This window comes from Rhinopithecus roxellana, chromosome 1, assembly GCF_007565055.1.
Source record: "Rhinopithecus roxellana isolate Shanxi Qingling chromosome 1, ASM756505v1, whole genome shotgun sequence".
Classification (NCBI taxonomy): domain Eukaryota; kingdom Metazoa; phylum Chordata; class Mammalia; order Primates; family Cercopithecidae; genus Rhinopithecus; species Rhinopithecus roxellana.
The window spans coordinates 54,331,751-54,351,403 of NC_044549.1; the positions used below are offsets into that span (position 1 = coordinate 54,331,751).

Consider the following 19,653-nt stretch of genomic DNA (forward strand, 5'->3'; position numbering starts at 1 on the left):
TTGTGTGGCTGAGCAGCCCGGGGCTCCTGAGTGGGTCTCGGGTGCCCGAGGCTTCTGTCCTATGGATAAGGAAGATGGCAGGTTGGAAAGCATTTGTTTTGTTTTGTTTTGAGTCCAGGTGGTGAAAATGAGAGCTGTCTGGATTAGTAGGGGGTCTTGTGACTCCTAGTGTGCCAGAGCTGGGACAAGTACCTGCATCTATGCAATTTCTATCACATGTACATATGACTTTTAAAATTCCATTTGTAATTTCACTCTTTTTCATTCATTCATTCATTCTTTCTGAGACAGAGTCTTGCCCTGTTGCCCAGGCTGGAGTGCAGTGGCGCGATCTCAGCTCACTACAACCTCTGCCTCCCGGGTTCAAGTGATTCTCCTGCTTGAGGCTGAGGCCTCCCGAGTAGCTGGGATTACACAGGCACCCGCCACTACACCCGGCTAATTTTTGTATTTTTAGTAGAGATGGGGTTTCATCATGTTGATCAGGCTGGTCTCAAACTCCTGATCTCAGGTGATCCACCTGCCTCGGCCTTCCAAAGTGCTGGGATTATAGGCCTGAGCCACTGCATCCGGCCTTCTCGTTCTTATTTACTTATTTATTTTTATTGGGGTAATGTATATGTGTATAATTCACCATCTTTACCATTTTTAAGTGTACAGTTCAGTGGTAATAAATATATTTATATTCTCTTTTTTGCACCCCTTCATTCCCTGGCTCCCCTTCCCCATCCCAGCCCTGGTAACCACCAGTCTAATCTGTCTTCATGAGATGCACATAAATCCCACAGATGTCACTCTTGTGTTTAGCTCACAGGTCTGGGTAGGGAACCAGCAGGCTTATGTTGGCTTGTGTCCCCATCTCACTGCTACATGACCCCATTCTGATCCAGCAGAAGGGAACCCCATGAAACTTTGGTTTGGACGCAGCGGACCTGCTGTGTCCTCAGAGTTGGCTTGGGAGAGCTGCGGGAGAGAGGGCCACTGAGTCTTAGGGCCAGTGGGGCAGCAACTCCCTTGTGCTTCCATTTCTGCAGTCTGAGAAGTGGACAGTGTAGGCTGGGGTGGGCAGCAGTGAGGTCAGCCACAGGGAGCTGCTGTGGGATGAGGCAGACCTTGACCCAAGCATGGGGGCTCTGCAGGTGCCAGGAGAAGGGCCCCAGCAAGCCCTCTGGGGAAACTGTGGGGGAAGTTCAGGATAGAGAAAGGAGGGTCAGGGTGCAGTGCTGTTGGGCTGCAACTCTGTTGTCTGAGTTGAGGCCAGATTCACCCCAATGTACCTTTCAGTTGTCTCCTAAGGTACAGAGAGCGCCAGGACAGAGGAACTTGCCAAATACCAGCTAAGATGAGGATCACCCTGTGTAGTCCTGGGTCTCCTGGGCTGGACCTGTGTGCTGGTGTTGAGGTCAGCTCATCAGCCAGGCGTCAGCGTGCAGGTGGTTTGGTGGCTCTCTAGCACATGAGTGGCACACATCGGCCCATTTGAGAGGCCTTTGGTTTGGGCAGGCTCACTTTGTGAGAGTAAGGGGTTGTCTTAGTCTGTTCTGTGCTATTGTAGTAAAATACCTGAGACTGGGTAACTTATCAAGAACAGAAAGTTATTTCTCAGTTCCAGGTGCTGGAAGTCCCAGATCAAGGTACTAGCGTTGGGGAAGGTTGCTCTCTGCTTCCAAGATGGGACTTGAATGCTACATCATCTGAGGGGAGTAACACTGTCCTCACATGGAGAAGGTGGAAGGGTGGAAAGGGCCAAATTCCCTTTGTCAAGCCCTTTCGTAAGTGCACCTAATCCCCTTCATGAGGGCGGAGCCCTTGTGTCTCAGTCACTTCCCAAAGGCCACACCTCCCAACGCTGTTACCTCGGGGATTCACTTTCCTTCTTTTTCTTCTTTCCTTCCTTCTTTCCTTCCTTCTTTCCTTCCTTCTTTCCTTCCTTCTTTCCTTCCTTCCTTCCTTCCTTCCTTCCTTCCTTCCTTCCTTCCTTCCTTCCTTCCTTCCTTCCTTCCTTCCTTTTCTTTCCTTCTTTCCTTTCTTTCTTTTCTTTCTTTCTTTTTTTTCTGAGACGGAGTCTCACTCTGTTGCCCAGGCTGGAGTACAGTGGTGCGATCTTGGCTCTTGGCTCACTGCAACCTCCGTCTCCTGGGTTCAAGCGATCCTTCCCCCTCAGCCTCCCGAGTAGCTGGGATTACACGCACACGCCACCACACCCAGCTAATTTTTTGCATTTTTAGTAGAGACGGGGTTTCACTATGTTGGCCAGGCTGGTCTTGAACTCCTGACCTCAAGTGATCCACCTTCCTCGGTCTCCCAAAGTGCTGGTATTACAGGCATGAGCTACCACGCCTGGCTGGGGATTCAATTTCAGTATCAATTTTGGTGGGGACAAAAACATTCACACCGTAGCAGGGGTGGATGTTGGTTACAAGTTTATTGTGGCCCTGAAGAATTCGGGTGCTTTTCTCCTGCAGTCCTGGCTTGGGGACTCGGATAGACAAAGGGCCCTCTGCCTCTCAAATCTGCCCACCCTGAGAGGAGAGTGGACAGATGGGGGAGGTGCTGCCTGCAGGGTATGGTGCATTGCCTTCCTTCCGCACCCTTTGCCCTGGGAACACTAGAGCCTGCACAGTCACCTTTGCAAACATCTTTGATTGAGGCCAAGTGCTGGGATGTGTTCAGCTGGGGAGGTTACACAGCCTTGTCTGGTGGGGATGATACTTAGCTTTCTCAGGAAAACCCCAGTATTTTTAGGAACAAACAGTGTGTACCCACCCATTTCCGGTTTTGAAAAGCTGTGGGTCCTCTCCCATCTTGTTCATCTGAAACAGCCTGAGCTTCAGGAGGGGAGGAACGCGCTTGGGTACGGGGTCAGATGATTCCAGTGTTGCCTCTTTTTCTGTGACATTGGGCAAGACCTTGACTTTGTTGAGCCTCTTTTCTTATCTGTGAGACTGGCATCCCATTGTCTGCCTCATGGTAGGAGAGGATATGTCTGAATTTCCCAGCACCAGACACAGTAGGTCCTCATAGATGTTAATCACTTTCCACTTGAGCTCATGGAAAATGACACACTGCCATTTTAGGTGAGAGCTCTTTAAAAGGGCATTTGAAGTTTCTGTTGTGGACACGGTCCTGGTGATGCTGAGTGGGTGGGCAGTCTGTTTATCAGGAAAACAGGTCTGTGGGGATGTCTGGTGCCTTAGCTGCCCCATTCCCGGCATGGGGCTGTGGCCTCTGCCCCGGGGTTGGAGGCAAGCGTGTTTCCTCTCCTGCGCATCTTCAGAATCTCTCATGGGTTCACCTGGCTTTTACTTTTGCTTAGGGTTGTTGTCTCCCCAGAACATTTTGCTTTGACTTCTTTCGTCACACAGCTCCTGGAATCTGTCCCCTGGTGGTGGGCTGGGGAGACTCCCCGACCCAGACTCGGTGTCCCCACCAGCTGCCCTCATGGGTTTGCTTTGCCGAGTGCCTTGGTGTACATGTCCATGTGCACTGCCCTTTGTCAGGCCTGTCCTTCCAGTCATCTCGAGGGCCTGACTCCTGGAGGATGGCTGGTGGATCAGGAAACCCGCGTGGTGGCACTGGTGCCAGTGCCCTGTTTGAGGCTCTGGGAAGTCTTGGTCAGGGGGTATGACACGACTGTGACGTTATGCAGGAGGAAAGGGAGTCCTTGCCGCTCACTGGATGTCATACAGACTTGGGTTGTCAGAGCTGCAATGGAACTTCATCATCCCATCTCACCGCCTCATTTTATAGAAAGGAACACTGGTCAGGAGAGGGAAGGACTTCCCTACCAACTACCACTGTTGTTCAGAGCCTCATGCCCCATGTGAGGCCCTCACAGCCCCATGTGTGGCAAGCGTGGGGGGCAGTGTGCTAGAAATACAGATTTATCTTTCTATATTTTCTGAAACATAATCCTGAGCCACACTTACTTGGTTTAAGTTCTCTAGAGCTATTTGGGAGAGGATGGTGGGCGGGTTGTGGGTGGGGAGTTAAATCTGGTGCTTGTGGCTGTGCAGTTGGTGTGTGTTTTGCTGTAGAGTGACTGAGCTGCACGCGGTGCCATGCGCCCCCGCCACCCTCCCCCCGACCCCGTGTGGATGAGCAGCCCCTGCCCTGGACCCAGACCTGCAGAGGCGCTGCTGTCTGTGTTCAGGGCTATATTTGGAGGCTTAGTTGGCGGGAACTTGCAGGCTCAGAGTAGGGACCCATTGGTGCTTACAGAGTGCTTGCGCCATGCTGGGCCCTAGGTTGAGGTTGGGAAAGCAGCAGCAAAGGGGGCGCACCCTCAAGGAGGGGAGGTGGCCGTATGACAGTGGCTGGGCCAGTGGGCCATCCCTCTGGCCACCCCAGGTGGAGAGCAGCTCCGGGAGTGGGCGCCCTCGCTTGTTTCTGTGAGAGCTCTGTAGCTCCTGCCCAGGCATTTGTGAGGACCGTTTTGATGCTCAGGAGGGTCACACCTGGCTTGGGTGGTTGGACACCTCCTGTGAGAGGTGAGAGGACATGCAGAGAGAGAACGGCTCATTTACTTCACACTAAGAAACCAAGAGGTCAGCCTGGCGCTCTGTCCCCTGCCAGCAGCCCAAAGTTGAGGGCTGGGAGCAGGTGTCTTCAGCCAGGGCCAGGAGGTTACTCCCCAACCGTGGAGTTATGATGGCATCCTATGGGCCCCACTCAGCCACGAGAGCCCAGCTCACAGCAGACCCTGGTAAGTGAGTACAGGAGCCTCCTGGTGGGGCTCTGGAAGAAGCATCCTAGTGGGCTGGATTGCTGTTTCTCTGTCTGAGCACAGGCATCGGAGACCACAGCACTCACCCCAGAGGCCTCTTGGGCCTCCTCAGTTCCATTCTCTGTGTGACAATCCTATTTGTTCACTGGAAGACTGCATATGAGAGCCAACAAAAAATATTTTGCAACTCTTGAGAGGTGGTGGTGGGTTTGCCAGCATAGCTGTTGTGGGCATGCAGTCAGAGTTCAGGCACACAGGGGCCTCCGAGACTCAGGTGGGAGAAGGTGAGGAGGATGAGGAGAGCAGCGAGGTCAGCATGAGCTACCGGAGCAGCGGAGCGAGAGCCAGCACGACTGTGAAATCTAACCACCATGGGCTCCTTTGTTTCGCCTTAAAAAAAAAAATCTTTCTCTGTTGATACTTTGTTGTTTGAAGAAACCAGGCGATGTGGGTCCTTTTTAGGTCTGGAAATTGGCAACGGAAGGTGATGTGTGGTAAAATGACTGACTGTGGGTCCAGCCAAGCTCCAGGGCCAGGTATGACCTGGTCAGCAGGGAGAGTAGCGTAGAGGCCAGGCTGCGTCTGGGTTCATGACTGGTTAAGCAGGACTATCTCCCTGAAGACTCTTCCTGGTCTTTCAAGGGAGGGAGGGAGGCCCTTACTGAGCCTGTGAGGCATCCCTGCTGGTGAACCTGGCCTGGAGTCAGAGGGAGACCAGGGCTTCCCACAGATAGACGCCTCTGGTGTCTGGGGACAGGCTGGCATCCACACTGCAGAAGGCCCAGCCAGGAGCCGCTACTTAGAGGAATCCTCAGGGGTGTGCAGAGACACCCAGAGACAGGTCTTGCCTTTGGAGAGGATGGACTTGGCAACATCCCTGCCCCAAGTAGATACCCTGATGCGTGAAGAGTGATTGATTAAATAAAAGGAATAAGCCATCATGAGGGTAGAACAGTCTCCGAGAACATCATATCTGGCTGCTGGCAATGATAAGAAGAGACTCCTCAAGCACCTATGGTTTGGAAACTTTATTTTATTTTATTTATTGTTGAGACAGAGTCTCACTCTGTCACCCAGGGTGCAGTGCAATGGCATGATCTCAGCTCACTGCAACCTCTACCTCCCAGGTTCAAGTGATTCTCCTGCCTCAGCCTCCTGAGTAGCTGGGATTACAGGTGCACACCACCACACCTGGCTAATTTTGTATTTTTAGTAGAGACAGGGGTTCGCCATGTTGACCAGAGTGGTGTCGAACTCCTGACCTCAAATGATCCTCCTGCCTCGGCCTCCCAAAATACTGGGATTACAGGTGTGAGCCACCATGCCCAGCCTGGAAATTCTAGAATGCACTCCCAAACAACCGATGGGCTGAAGGGGAAATTGCAGTGGAAACTAAACATTTGGAAGGGAATGACTGAAAATGTTGCGTACTGAAAACTTCCAGGATCTGTTGAAGGTGTATTCAGAGGCAAATTTGTAGCCTTAAATGAATTTATATAAAATCAAAAAAAGATTGAAAATACCTGAATTAAGAACTCACTGCAGGCGACAGCAGAAAGAATATAGAGAAAGAGAGCACCTTTTCTGTCTACCTCATGGTGTTTGAGGAGCACTGGGGCGGGGGAGAAGGAGAGAGCCTGGAAGGTCGGCAGGGCCCGAAGTGATCTGGAGCCTCCAAGGCTAGGCCCTGAAGCATGTCAGCAGTGGACCGTCTCTTTTACAGTACATGTTGGCTTTGGCCCACAGCAGAGCCCAGGTGTTCTCTGTGCTGTCCTCTGAGTGCCCTAGGCTGCTAGACAGAGGAACAGGAGGCTTTGTGGAAGGTACCTGGAGCAGGAGCTGCTTGGTCCTCTTGGTAAACAGGCACTGTTAGGGAGGACAAGGACTACAGATCCACATAGCTTATCACTCGCTTCATCCCTGGAGCTTCCTGGGGCTTGGTCTGGGGAAGGAGTGCTGGCACTCCACTCCTTATCTGCAGGGCTCCCAATGCCTGTGCTCTGGTCCTGACCCCTGCTGAGCTGAGTGCTTTGTTGGTTCTGCTGCTGTTGCTGCTGCTCTGACTCCACCACCTTTTCCCAACTTGGCATCTGATGGTTGAGCCACGACACGAAAGGAGAGTGACCTGCAAGTATTTGTCCCTTAGTTACTGTGACTTCTTGGAAACCTGCCATTACTCAGTGAGCTCTGGGCAGGCAAAAGGCCCATCTTTTTGACATTCCGGCCGGGTGTGGTTGCTCACGCCTGTAATCCCAACACTTTGGGAGGCCGAGGCGGGTGGATCACGAGGTCAGGAGATCGAGACTGTCCTGGCCAACATGGTGAAACCCCGTCTCTACTAAAAATACAAAAATTAGCTGGGCATGGTGGCGCGTGCCTATAATCCCAGCTACTCGGGAGGCTGAGGCAGGAGAATCACTTGAACCAGGGAGGCACAAGTTGCAGTGAATGCAGATCGCACCACTGCACTCTAGCCTGGCGACAAAGTGAGACTCTGTCTCAAAAAAAAAAAGGAAAAAAAAATTCAGAGTAGGCCAGGTGTGGTGGCTCATGCCTGTAATCCTAGCATTTTAGGAGTCCGAGGAGGGTGGATCACTTGAGGCCAGGAGTTTGAGACCAGCCTGGCCAACATGGCAAAACCCCGTCTCTACTAAAAATACAAAAATTAGCTGGGTGTGGTGGAGGGCGCCTGCAATCCCAGTTACTTGGGAAGCTAAGGCACAAGAATTGCTTGAACCCAGGAGGCAGAGGTTACAGTGAGCCAAGATTGTACCATTGTACCCCAGCCTAGGCGATAGAGCCAGACTTTGTCTCAAAAAAAAAAAAAAAAAAGGTTCATGGCCAGGTGCGGTAGCCCATGCCTGTAATCCCAGCACTTTGGGAGGCCAAGACGGGCGGATCATGAGGTCAGGGGATCGAGACCATCCTGGCTAACACAGTGAAACCCTGTCTCTACTAAAAATACAAAAAAAATTTAGCCGGGCATGGTGGCGGGTGCCTGTAATCCTAGCTACTTGGGAGGCTGAGGGAGGAGAATGGCGTGAACCTGGGAGGCGGTGCTTGCAGTGAGCCAAGATTGCGCCACTGCACTCCAGCCTGGGTGACAGAGTGAGACTCTGCCTCCAAAAAAAAGCTTCAAAGTAATGGAAAATGACAACATTTCTAAGAATCAAGTAAAAGTTACCTGAAATTACTTCACATGCCTCTGTTAACCCCTTGGTGACTGTCCACCTGAAAGGGTATCTGAGTGATGGATGCCCTGCCCCCATCCTGCACTCAGGCCCTGCATGAGCAGGGGCCACACAGCCTGTGATGTCTTACACCTGGGATTTCACCCTCACTGATGTTATTGGGCATTGTTCCCCTGTTAGTAAAAGTGGTTCTATATTATCCTGGTTAATGGTGGCTTAGGATTCCCAGGGCTGCTGGGAGTGTGGCATTCCTGGGCCCTTGTAGCTCTACCTATGTGAAGAAGGCAGGAGGACAGGTGTAGTCCAGAGGCTTTGTCTTTGTGTCCTCTCAGGCTTTGTTCCCTGCACTTGGACATGGCACCCTTGGGAAAGGTAGTGTGGTTAGAATGTGTTCCCCAAAGTTCATGTATTAGAAACTTGATCCCCAGTGTGGGGTTGTTGGGAGGTGGGGCATAATGGGAGGTGTTTGGGTCATGAGGCCATGCCCACATGTATGGATTAATGCCATTCTTGCAGGAGTGGGTTTGTTACCACGGGAGTGGGTTTCTTATAAAAGGATGAGTTTGGCCCCATTTTCTTTTTCACCCTCTCTTTGCCCTTCTGCCATGGGATGACTCAGCAAGAAGGCCCTTGCCAGATGCTGGCCCCCTGATCTTGGACCTCCCAGCCTCTGGAACTGTGAGCCAATACATTTCTGCTCATTATGAATTACTTAGTCTCAGATATTCCGTTATAGCAACAGAAGTAGACTAAGACTGACGGTCACCACACAGACTGTTCTCTCAGGATTCAGTGGGTAAATGCAGGTGCTGTGCTCTGAGCGCCTAAGTGCTCAGTGTTCACCAGTGCTCTACTCACTTTTTTCATCACCCCTGTTATGAGCACCACTGAAAGGAAGAGCCAACGGTGGACTCTGGAAGCATGGGTGGGCATACTCCCTGCTGTCCAGTGTGTCTGAGGCTGGATAGCACCTTTCAACCTGCCTGTCTCTCTGGGGTACAAAAGTTACCTTCCTTCACGGCCTTGGGGTCCCTTTTCCCTCCCAGAACTTGGCTGGTCTTTTCTGGCATTGAGTGGAAGGTGCCTCCCAGTGTTCCTCTCACTGATGATGGGTCAGCTGTAGATATGCTGCCAGAGCTCCTCTTATGGGCAGTTGGGGCTCTTGCCACTCCCTGCACTGGTCTGAGGGGACTGAGGTGGACTTGGTGACAGTGGTTGTGCTGTCTTCTAGGAGAGAACCTCTTTTATCTGATTTTGCTTGGGAATACCAGGTACTGGCCACAGTAAATGTTCGACTGGGAGGAAGAGATAGTAGTGGCTGTGGTCATGGTGTTGTAGCTAAACAGATAGTTACTCTGTGCACCTTTCTGGGATGGATTTTAGGTATGTGGGGAAGAACCCTCCTTTACTAGGAGATCATGCATCCCCCATGCCCCCTGGCCTGGACTGCTCCCCAGCCCTTGGAGTACGGCCTGGCATGTGCGTGGCATTCCCCTTCAGATGGTCACACAGACCTTCAGCATCTGGGAAGCCAGAGTGGGCACATCACTACCCATGGCCTGAACATAAGAAAAGTGAATTAGAGAGACATGTCACGTTGCTCTGCTGCCCAAGCACCTTTGGAAACCTCCTTCCTGTCACCTGTGCCCTGAACTATGCCCTGACTGCTTGAGCCATTGGCTCTTCCTTGGAGATCCTCTATTTCTCTGGTCAGCAGCTGAGCAGTGTTGGGGAGATGTTGGATGTTGGGGTTGGTCTGAGTCAAAGGGACCAAGTTCTGTTCTCAGTGCTATGGCTGGGGTGACTCAGTGCACCTCTCTGACCTGTGCTTTCTTACTGGAAAAGTGGGGATGAGACCAGCCCTGGAGGGCTGCCAGCACAGACTGTCCCATTCACTCATCTCTGTCACCCACATTCTCATAGCCTGGCCTTGTCCCAGTCAGGAATAGAGGCCTGAGCAGTGGCGCTTGCACCTGGCCGCAGGCAGGCTCCTCGGCTACAGGTTACGGAGGACTGTGGGCTGAGTAGGCTCTCAGTCCTTTATCCTGCTGCTGCTTTCATTCAGGAACGTCTCGTTTTCTTCCTGTGCATTTAGAATCGAGAATGACCTTTGATGTGTGTTATTTTTTGTTTGTTCTGCCAGGGACCAGCCACCACTGTTGCCTTTTCAAGAACGGGGGAGTATTTTGCTTCTGGAGGCTCTGATGAACAAGTAAGTAAAGAGTAGTCGAATGAAATGGTGAAGAAAGGAATCTGAGCTGATTTCTGCTCAGAACCAAACAGGGTGTTTAGGGGATGGGCTGGGTTTCGCCAGCTTCCTTGGTCGCTTTCAGCGACTAAAAAGGCCCTGATGGAGCTTGAGGTGGGTGTGCCCAGATCCAGGGCCCTTGCCACCCCAGAATGGACCTCCTGCAAGTGCCAACCTCATGGCCGCATCTCAGAATCCTTACTGCTCAGGCTAGCATTTAGTGGAAAGAGACTGGGCTATGGTTGTTGTGAAAAGTTGGTTTTTTAGTTCTTTTCCTGATTCTAAACAAATAGATAATGATTATTATTAATATGATCTTACTGCAGGCCTGGGAATATGGCCAATGTGACAAGAACTTCATACATCATTTAATTCTTGTGACATCTCCATGTGGGAGATGAGGCCCTCTCATCTCCCCATGCTGTAGATGAGGAAACTAAGTCCCAGCAGATGCTAGAGCTGGGGCCGGCACCGGGGCATGTCTCACTTCAGAGCCATTCTCCTGCCCTGGGAGCCTCTGCTCTGTCATCTGCTGTCCTTTGCTCCCAGCCCACTTGGACACTGTTTGAGGGGTCAGCATTTTCATTATTTTTGGCTGCAGAGAGAGGACATTGTGAAGAGGTCCTATCCCACCTTGTCACCCTCTGCTCTGAGGCTTCAGCCTGTCAGCCCTGGTGCCTTGTGCTCTGACGGCTAATCACCAATGACCTGTCTCCTGGCAGGCACCCTGCTTCTGGGGCCTAGTCCAGACCCTGGCACTGGGGAGGCCAGGAGCACTGAAGAGTCCACCCATCAGCAGTCTTTCTCCAGTGTCCGCATGGTCCTCTCATCCAGAGAACCACAGCCCCTGATGAGGCAAGGAGGAAAGAGTGGCTGTTCTGTGCCACCGTTGACCTGATGCATGGCCGAGAATGTTTATTCCACCGCTGCCCAGTCTCTTAACTCTGGCTGCGCAGCCTAGAAAAGTCCTATTGGCCTACATGAGTCCTGGTCTCAGCCAAATCTACCAATTTTGGTTGAGTCTCTTCCAGTAAGGCAGAGGGTGGTTGGAGGCTATTTGACCACAGCCTGGATTAGAGACAGCAGGTGTCTTCCCACACCAGCACCAGTCCTGCTCTAGCAGACGAGGGAGGAGGAAGGCAAAAGTGACTCCTGAGCCTTCCCTGAGCGTGAGGCCTGGCTTATTGCTTAGAAGACAGGGAAACTGGTAACTTCATACAGTAAATAGAGTCATGGTAGAATCAACTGACATAGTAGGAGAGACAGCCTGGTGGAAAGTAGGTCCAGCAGCGCTGCCATCAGCTCCCAGGCTGCCTGTTCAGTATCTACTCTGAGCTTTTTCGGAGTGACACTGGCATTGTCTATTTGCATTCACGATAACCATTCTACTATTAGGAATTTATTCAGCAGTTGGATTTGCACAGTGACGTGAAGACCCTGTAAACAGGGGTGCGTGTGTGCTAACGTTCTGTTTGTAAGGTGATATGTGCACGACCCTAGATGCCATCCATGTGGGAGAGGAAACAGTGGAGCTGCTCAGACAGCGGTGAAGAGCCTCCTGAAGAACGAGGCTCACAGCTGCGTCCTGACAGACAGGGATGGTGTCTGGGGCACATGGAGTGTTGATCTTGTGTGGATACGGTGGTTTTTCTGTGGCCTCAGGTGACCACTGGCCACACACTCCCCAGTTCTCTTGTGACGCCCAAGCCAGCCATCCTGGAAGTGGCCCTGGAAGCACACCGTTGTGCGTGGCCAGCAGCCTCCAGCAGGGAGCACTCTTGCTCCCCAGCCAGGTGCCTCCCTCAGCTGCGTTCAAGGAGCCGAGGGACATGGTCCTGCTAATAGGCAGACATTCGGAATAGGACGTGTTTTTCGTGGCTGAGTTAGCCTTGGGATGACGAGTATGTTGCTGAGTACTTCCTGTGTGCCCGCGTCCGCCAGACTCTCCTGTGAGCCTCACAGCAGCCCCGTGAGATGGGAACTTGGCTCATCCCTGTCTCGCAGATGCAGGAACTGAGGCACGAGGTTGAGTCCCTTGCCTTGGGCCGTTCAGTAAGGCGTGTTCTGGCCTGGAGTCCATGTGTTAACCACTTCTCACAGTGTAACAGGCCAGGCCACCACCCGCAGGAGCTTCTATTTTAGTACAGAGGCAGATGATAAACAATGAAAAGGGACAAATGGATTAAATAACTCCCTACTCTGATGCTATGAAGGAAGTAAATAGAGGGCTAGATTTTAAACATTCACAAAGGCCTTTCTGAGAAGGTGGTGCTGTTGAAGCAGACACTTCAGCCTGCGAAGGAGCCAACCCCATGAAGCTCAGGCCTGTGACACCCTAGGGAGATGAACCAACAAGTGCCAAGGCCTGGTGGTGTCATGCTGCAGTGGTCCATCCTGGTCACATCCAGGTCCTCTTGAGGCCTGTCCACAAAGCCTGCTCCCCAGGGAGGTGGGGTAGGTCCCGGAATTGAATTGGGGTGTCAGGTGGGGACCACTGTCCCACCATGGCTCAGAACTTTGGGCATGGCCTCTGAGCCCATTTCCTCCGTGAAGGGAGATTTCCTCAAATCCCCCTTCCCACTGGCAAGGGGATTTTCTCCCCCTGACTTGGTGCGCCTGTTGGTTTTGGCAGGTGATGGTTTGGAAGAGTAACTTTGATATTATTGATCATGGAGAAGTCATGAAAGTGTCGAGGCCCCCAGCCACACTGGCCAGCTCCACGGGGAATCTGGTAAGTGGCTTGGCAGGCATGTCCTGAGCTCTGTGACTCTGGTGGGCTAGGTCATGGTGAACAGCTCTGGGCTTGGAGATGTTGAGGGCGGAGGTTTAGGCCCGTCTCTGGAAAGGGACCCTAGTAAGATCTTGTCATTTACCAAATACTTTGGAACTTGTGGTGCTTTGTTTTCCATCTAGAGTGAGCGAATAAGACACAAAGAGGCTGTTAAGCAAGCTGCCCGGTGTCCCAGCCCTGTGCCGTTTGGTGGGAGCGTGTTTCCATGGCATATGCTGCTGTTTGATTGAGACCTTAGGGGATGAGGGACCCGTCCCATACTGAACCCTGGGCCACAGGACCCAAATGTGGGGCTCCTAGAGGGTTCAGGGCCTGAAGCCACAGCTGGGACAAATGGGAAAGGCCCAGCCCTGTTGCTTTCACTTCCCCCGCTTTTTTTTCTAACCATGGAGAGGAAGTTCCTCAGCCACAAACCATTTTTAGTACCTTTGTTGGTAAAAGAATATTCAATGTTCCTGAATTTAAATAGTTAACATTTTTGACAAATATTTGGGGAAAAAAATTGATGACTGATACAGTCTCATTAAATAAGGTCATATTCAGCTTGGACTGAAATAAATATTAAAGCCAAGGTTGTGGAACCCCGAGGGTTTTAAGCTCCTATGGCCGTAGGCTCTTTAGATGTCTCTCTGCTGGACCATAGAGAGAGTGTGGCCTCCCCCACATGGATACTGGCCCAAACAACAGGAAGTGGCTCGCCCAAGGCCTCCAGCGAGTCAAGGCTGGGGCCCAGAATAGAACTAGGAAGCCTCCTGAGTCTGTCCCAGGGCTTCTGTGGCTGCAGCAGATAGACCCCCCATCACCCCACCCCAACACATACACATGTCCCCTGTTTTGTGTCCTGGGCTGCCTCTAGGCATTGGCCCAGTTGGGATTTATGGTTTTTCTTACAAGGGTTGCCATCCTGCCTGGTCCGTTGGCTGTCCTCTGTACTTGCTAGTCTGTGGCCAGTTTTCAGCTTTTGGGTTTGTCGGGGGATGACTGGGCTGCATGAGACACTGCTTGCTGCCAGTTCATCTTCCACCCAGAAAGACATTTCACACCGCAGGGTTGGGGTCCCCTGGGACCCAGCAGACCTCTAGGTCCCTGCCCTCTTTCCTGTGAATCCCTATCTATTGGGCACTTCTGGTGAGCCACAGCCAAGGTCTTTTACGCTCACTACCCTGTTTATTCCTTATCTCATCAGAATGAGTGGGTAAAGGTACTGCTCAATTCACAGATGAGACACCTGGGGCTTAGTCACCTTTCCCAGATGCCTGGAGCTGGGGGCCCACCAGGCTGACCCCTCTGAGCAAAGCTAGAAACTGCAGGTGGCAGAGGACTGCTGGCTGCTTTTCCCCATTTCAGGGGAGGGCACTGACATCTGCCTCTTGGGAATGGTTAATATCTACCAGCTGGGGGAGAATCCCATGTTCTTACAGCTATTAGGAAAATAACTTGGAAGAACTGCTTCTTGTTCCTTTAGTCCTGGCTCAGCGATGGAATATGGAGCACCTTTGCTTTCCAGAGCTGTGGGTGGGGGAAGCCCAGCATGGCAGGAGGGGGCATGAGTGGGTGAACAGCTCGGCAGTGCTCAGGGCAACCACTTGTTCCCATACTATCTACAGGCTCATGTTGGAGTTGTAGTCACAGCTCTGCCCACTGGCCCTCACTGCATGGGCCTCAAATAGGGGAAAGGATGTTGGTCCTGGGGTCAGAGAACTGGGTCTGAACCCTGGGTGTGTGGCCCCAGGCAAAACACCTGGTCTTCCTAAACCAACATTTCCACATGGTACCTGAATACCCACATAGGCAGGCCCTGATGAGAGCTTTGAGACCCCCACCAAGTGACTTGTTAATCCTAAAATCATTCTTGGTTGAGATCAGACCTCTTTCCTTATTTGTCACAAGCCCCTCTGAGACCCTGAGTGGACGTTAAGTCCTCTCCAGACACACTTTCGCTGACACACACATGCCATGTGGTGTCAACCTTCAGGACTTCTCTGATCTCAGGACTTCCAGGCCAAGAGGAGCACTAGGTTTTTAGTTTGTTTTGTCTTGTTTTATTGTGATATATATATAACACAAAGTTTACCATTTTAACTATTCTTAAGTGTACAATTTGGTGGCATTAAATATATTCACAGTGTTGTGCAACCATCACCGTCTATTTCCAGAAGATCTTCATCTTTCCAAACTGAGGAGAGCTACTTTTTATAACAGTGTTCAGTGGTTCGGTTTTCTTCTGAGATAGGAAGGGAAGCTGATGAGTGTGTTCTCGCCCTTCTTGCCCAAGGGCTTCCCTGGCACTGAGACAGTATCTGGGGACTGGTTCCATGACTGGCCAGAGTGTCTCAGCCCCATAGGGAGCCCAGGAGCACTGCAGTTGTGTCTCAGGAGCTTGTGAGTCCAATGAGCCTCTGTCCCTCCAGCTCTGTCCATGTACTGGCCTTCTAGTAACCCAGGGTTTCTCACCCTCAGCACTATTGATATTTTGGGCCAGATCATTCTTTGCTGTAGGGGGCTGTTTTGTGCATTTTGGGATATTTAGCAGCATCCTTGGCCTTTACTCACTAGATGCTAGTAGCGTCTTCACCCTCCCACCAACCCAAGTTGTGACAACCAAAAATGTCTTCTAGGCCAGGCATGGTGTCCCACACCTGTAATCTCAGCACTTTGAGAGGCTGAGACCAGAGGATCACTTGTGCCCAGGAGTTCAAGACCAGCCTGGGCAACACAGCACGATCCTGTCTCTACAAAAAAATTTAAAAATTAGCTGAGCATGGTGGCACTCCCCTGTAATCCTAGTCACTTGGGAGGCTGAGGCGGAACGATCACTTGAACCCAGGAGTTGGAGGCTATCGTGAACTATGATGATACCACTGCACTCCAGCTTGGATCACAGAGTGAGACTCTGTCTCTGGAAAAAAAAAAAAAAAGTCTTCTGATGCTGCCAAATGTCCCTCTGGTGGGCAGAATTGTCCCCAGCTTAGAATCACTGCAATAAGTCTTGCCTCAGTGGGGAGCCCAGAAAAGAAGCTGACCTAGCAGTGGGAGGAGTGTGGGAATGATGTGCCTGGAGATGGGGCTGTCTTAGCAGTGGGAAGAGCACGGGGATGAGGTGGGAGAGGCCCTGGGCATGCGGACGAGGACTGCTATTCCAGCAGCCCTGAGTGTGAGGACTCTGCTCAGTTGGGCCAGATTTGGGCTCCCACCAGCAGCAGCAATGGTGGCCCAGGTTTCTCAGCCTGGGTTTCTAACAGAAGTCATTTTGCAGGAATCTTGTTTGGTCTCAGTCTTCTGGAGGTGATGGTAAACAACCAAAAACAAAAACAAAAACCTTTGCCTTTAGCAACTTGGTTTTCTTCACTTAAACCTTGGAGAGTGTTTTTGCCTTTCCTGACTAAAGGCTTCCCTTCCCTGGCTCTGGGAGAATTTCTGGTCAGTGGTTTGGTGGCTGACCAGTGTGGCTCGACTTCTCAAAGAGCCCATGGGCACCATAGCCGTGCCCCAAGAACTCATGAATCTAATGAACCTCTGCCTACATCAGCTCTGTCTACACCCTGGGCCTCAGGCCCTGAAGCCTTGTGAAACACTCCTGGACATTTGGGGATTCTAGGAAGCCCATTGGGCAGGTGTAGGTGTTGAATTCCTCACCATGCCCCCGTTCCAGTGTAGCAGTCGAAAGCCAGAGGGGCAGACCCTGCATGGACCCCCTACTCTACTCACCCACTAGCAGGCCACGGCAAGGGCAGCCCTGTGAGCCTGTGATGGTCCTTCTGCCCGGGAAAACCCCCTGCCCATGACCCTTTCTCTGACTGCAGCACTTCAACGCTCAGAACTTGGAATGAAGTTGTCCTTGAGCCCACTCTGAATAGAGCTCTGTTCACTGCAGAGCTATTTTCAACCTCTGGTTGAAATTCACAGCTTATTTTTAGGCACATTTCATGTTGAAAAGCAAAAGCCATTTCCCAGCCATTCAGAATGAGAATAATGGGTTCCATTTTCCCTCTATTCTTGGCTGAGTTGTGCATGAGGAGGGATTTCAGGGCTTGTAGCTGGGGAACTTTCTCTGCTTAGAAGGTTGCAGATGAAGGATTCCAGGCCATGCTCTGGGCTGAGGGTGGACAGAAGCTCCATGTTTTGCCTTGTGACATGCTACAAGACTGGAGGAAGGTTGGAAGAGCCATTTGCAGGCAAATGAGCACCTCCCAGAGGGGCTTGAGTATGGACAAGGGATGGGAGCCCCTGGGAGTTGTCTGCAGTGGGTGCTTGTGCTAGTGTTTTCAAGGGTCTGGTGCTTAGCTGTGTCCCCTGCCATGGCCCTGGCCCCCTCTGCTCTTGTCCACCCTCTTGCTGTCTGTCCGTTGGGGCCTGTCCTCAAGGCATAAAGACCCCTGTATCTTGGCTGAACTTGAATTTAACACCTCCCAAACCCCCGCCACTATAGGACGGACTTCTGCTCAACCACAGAAGCATTTTTTTAACCACTTTTTAAATAGCAAAAATGCATTTGCTTGATTGACTTATTTTTGCCCTCCTTCCAAATGTCTGAGGGCCTATTACGCAATGGGGAAGAAAGGTTGCGCTGGGTGGGGTAGGAGGAGAACACAGAGTTCTAGGTAATTCAGTGAAACAGGAAAAAAAACCACTTCCTGAGTTCTAAGGGTTGGCTGCTCTCCGGTTCACACATTAACCTTGAGATCTAGGGCTAAGGGCTTTTCTCCACTCACCTCTCAAGATCTCATTTTAAGGAGGAAAGTTCATCTGTGGTTAAGAGCCTGGGTTCTAGCTCCAACCAACCTGCGATTAAATCCTTTCTCTACCCTGCCTGGGGTGTGGCCCTGGGAAAGTGGCCAGACATCTGGGAGGCACGGTTTTCTCTTCTGTCGTACGGGGAGAGACTAGGCCCTCCTTCATGGAATTTCATGCATGGTGCATCTGCCTGGCACATGACAAGTGCTCATCAAGCTTTAGCTATTTTTTTTTTTTTTTTGAGTCAGGGTCTCACTCTGTCACCCAGGCTGAACTACAGTGGTGCAATTGTGGCTCACTGCAGCTTCAACCTCCCAGGCTGAAGCAATCCTCCTATCTCAGCCTCCTGAGTAGCTGGGACTATAGGCAAGTGCCCCCACACCCAGCTAATTTTTAATTTTTTTTTTTTTTTTTTTTTTTTTTTTTTTTTTTTTGAGGTAGAGTCTTGTGTTGTCACCTAGACTGGAGTGGAATGATGCGATCTTGGCTCACTACAATCTCCGCCTCCCAGGTTCAAGAGATTATGCCTCAGCCTCCCAACTAGCTGGGAATGCAAGTGTGCACCACCACACCTGGCTAATTTTTGTATTTTTAGTAGAGACGAGATTTCACTATGTTGGCCAGGCTGGTCTCGAACTCGCAAACTCAGGTAATCCACCTGCCTCGGCCTCCCAAAGTGCTAGGATTGCAGGCGTGAGCCACCACACCTGGCCTAATTTTTAAAATTTTTTGTAGAGAAAGGGTCTCCCTATCTTGTCCAGGACGGTCTCAAATTCCTGGGCTCAAGCAGTCCTCCTGCCTCCGCCTCCCAAAGCATTGGGATTATAGGTGTGAACTACCATGCCTGCCCCACCAAGCTTTAGCTGTTTTAAAAAAAGGGTTGTTTTCCCCTCCCTGACTGAAAGCCAATCCAGGAGATTATGTGTTCAAAACTTGCTAGGGTAAGGGACAGTGGGCAAGAATGGGAGCACTTACAATTTTCCATGTTGACCCCTCTCTGCAGGTCATCGTAGTGAGGGACAGTGAGATTTTTAGACCCTTGCAGGCATCAAAATTGTGTTTCCTGATGGCAGACCCAAGTCCTCTGTGCTCCCAGATGAGAGAGCAGATCTGTGAGTGGGTGGAAACAGTTTTCCTTCTGCCCCAGGATTCCTCAGGACAAGATGCCCAGGACCCCCAGAGCCTCAGTGCTTGAACTGTCCTCTGGAAGAGACAGCTCTTTTCAGAACTGTCCTCTGAAAAGAGGGGGCCAGGGCCATGGCAGGGGACAGAGCTAAGCACCAGACCCTTGAAAACACTAGCACATGGCCGGGCGCGGTGGCTCAAGCCTGTAATCCCAGCACTTTGGGAGGCCGAGACGGGCGGATCACGAGGTCAGGAGTTCGAGACCATCCTGGTGAACACGGTGAAACCCCGTCTCTACTAAAAAATACAAAAACTAGCCGGGCGAGGTGGCGGTGCCTGTAGTCCCAGCTACTTGGGAGGCTGAGGCAGGAGAATGGCGTGAACCCGGGGGGCGGAGCTTGCAGTGAGCTGAGATCCGGCCACTGCACTCCAACCTGGGCGACAGAGCAAGACTCCGTCTCAAAAAAAAAAAAAAAAAAGAAAACACTAGCACAAGCACCCACTGCAGACAACTCCCAGGGGCTCCCATCCCTTGTCCATACTCAAGCCCCTCTGGGAGGTGCTCTTTTGCCTGCTGAAGGATGGCCTATTTCTTCTTCCTAGTTCCTCTGATGCTGAGGGTAAAGCACCAGCCACCTTCTGTGCCCGTCCTTCAGCTCTCACATTTCTATTTTGGGGCACCGCCACAGGGGTGGGCTTCACTTAGGGATTCATGGGACCCTGATTCCTGGCCCAGAGATTCTTGGCACTTTCCCTTATGCTGTGGATCTAGGGGTCCTGGGTGCCTGTGGATTTTTAAGATCTGAATTCTCACTCCAGGTGCCTTGCCTGAGGAATT

At 51.5% G+C, this 19,653-nt stretch overlaps 1 protein-coding gene across 6 annotated transcripts in view; it reads left to right on the plus strand.

The window, feature by feature from the left end:
- Window positions 1-19,653, plus strand: part of POC1A (POC1 centriolar protein A) — an 81,514-nt gene that overhangs the window by 19,919 nt on the left and 41,942 nt on the right. For 5 of the 6 annotated variants that reach the window (XM_010365037.2, XM_010365035.2, XM_030932729.1 and 2 more), the window contains exons 8-9: window positions 10,061-10,129; window positions 12,798-12,896. In XM_010365037.2, coding sequence (XP_010363339.1) covers window positions 10,061-10,129; window positions 12,798-12,896 — 168 coding nt within the window. The remainder of the gene's footprint in view (window positions 1-10,060; window positions 10,130-12,797; window positions 12,897-19,653) is intronic. The other variant, XM_030932669.1, reaches the window with a different exon arrangement.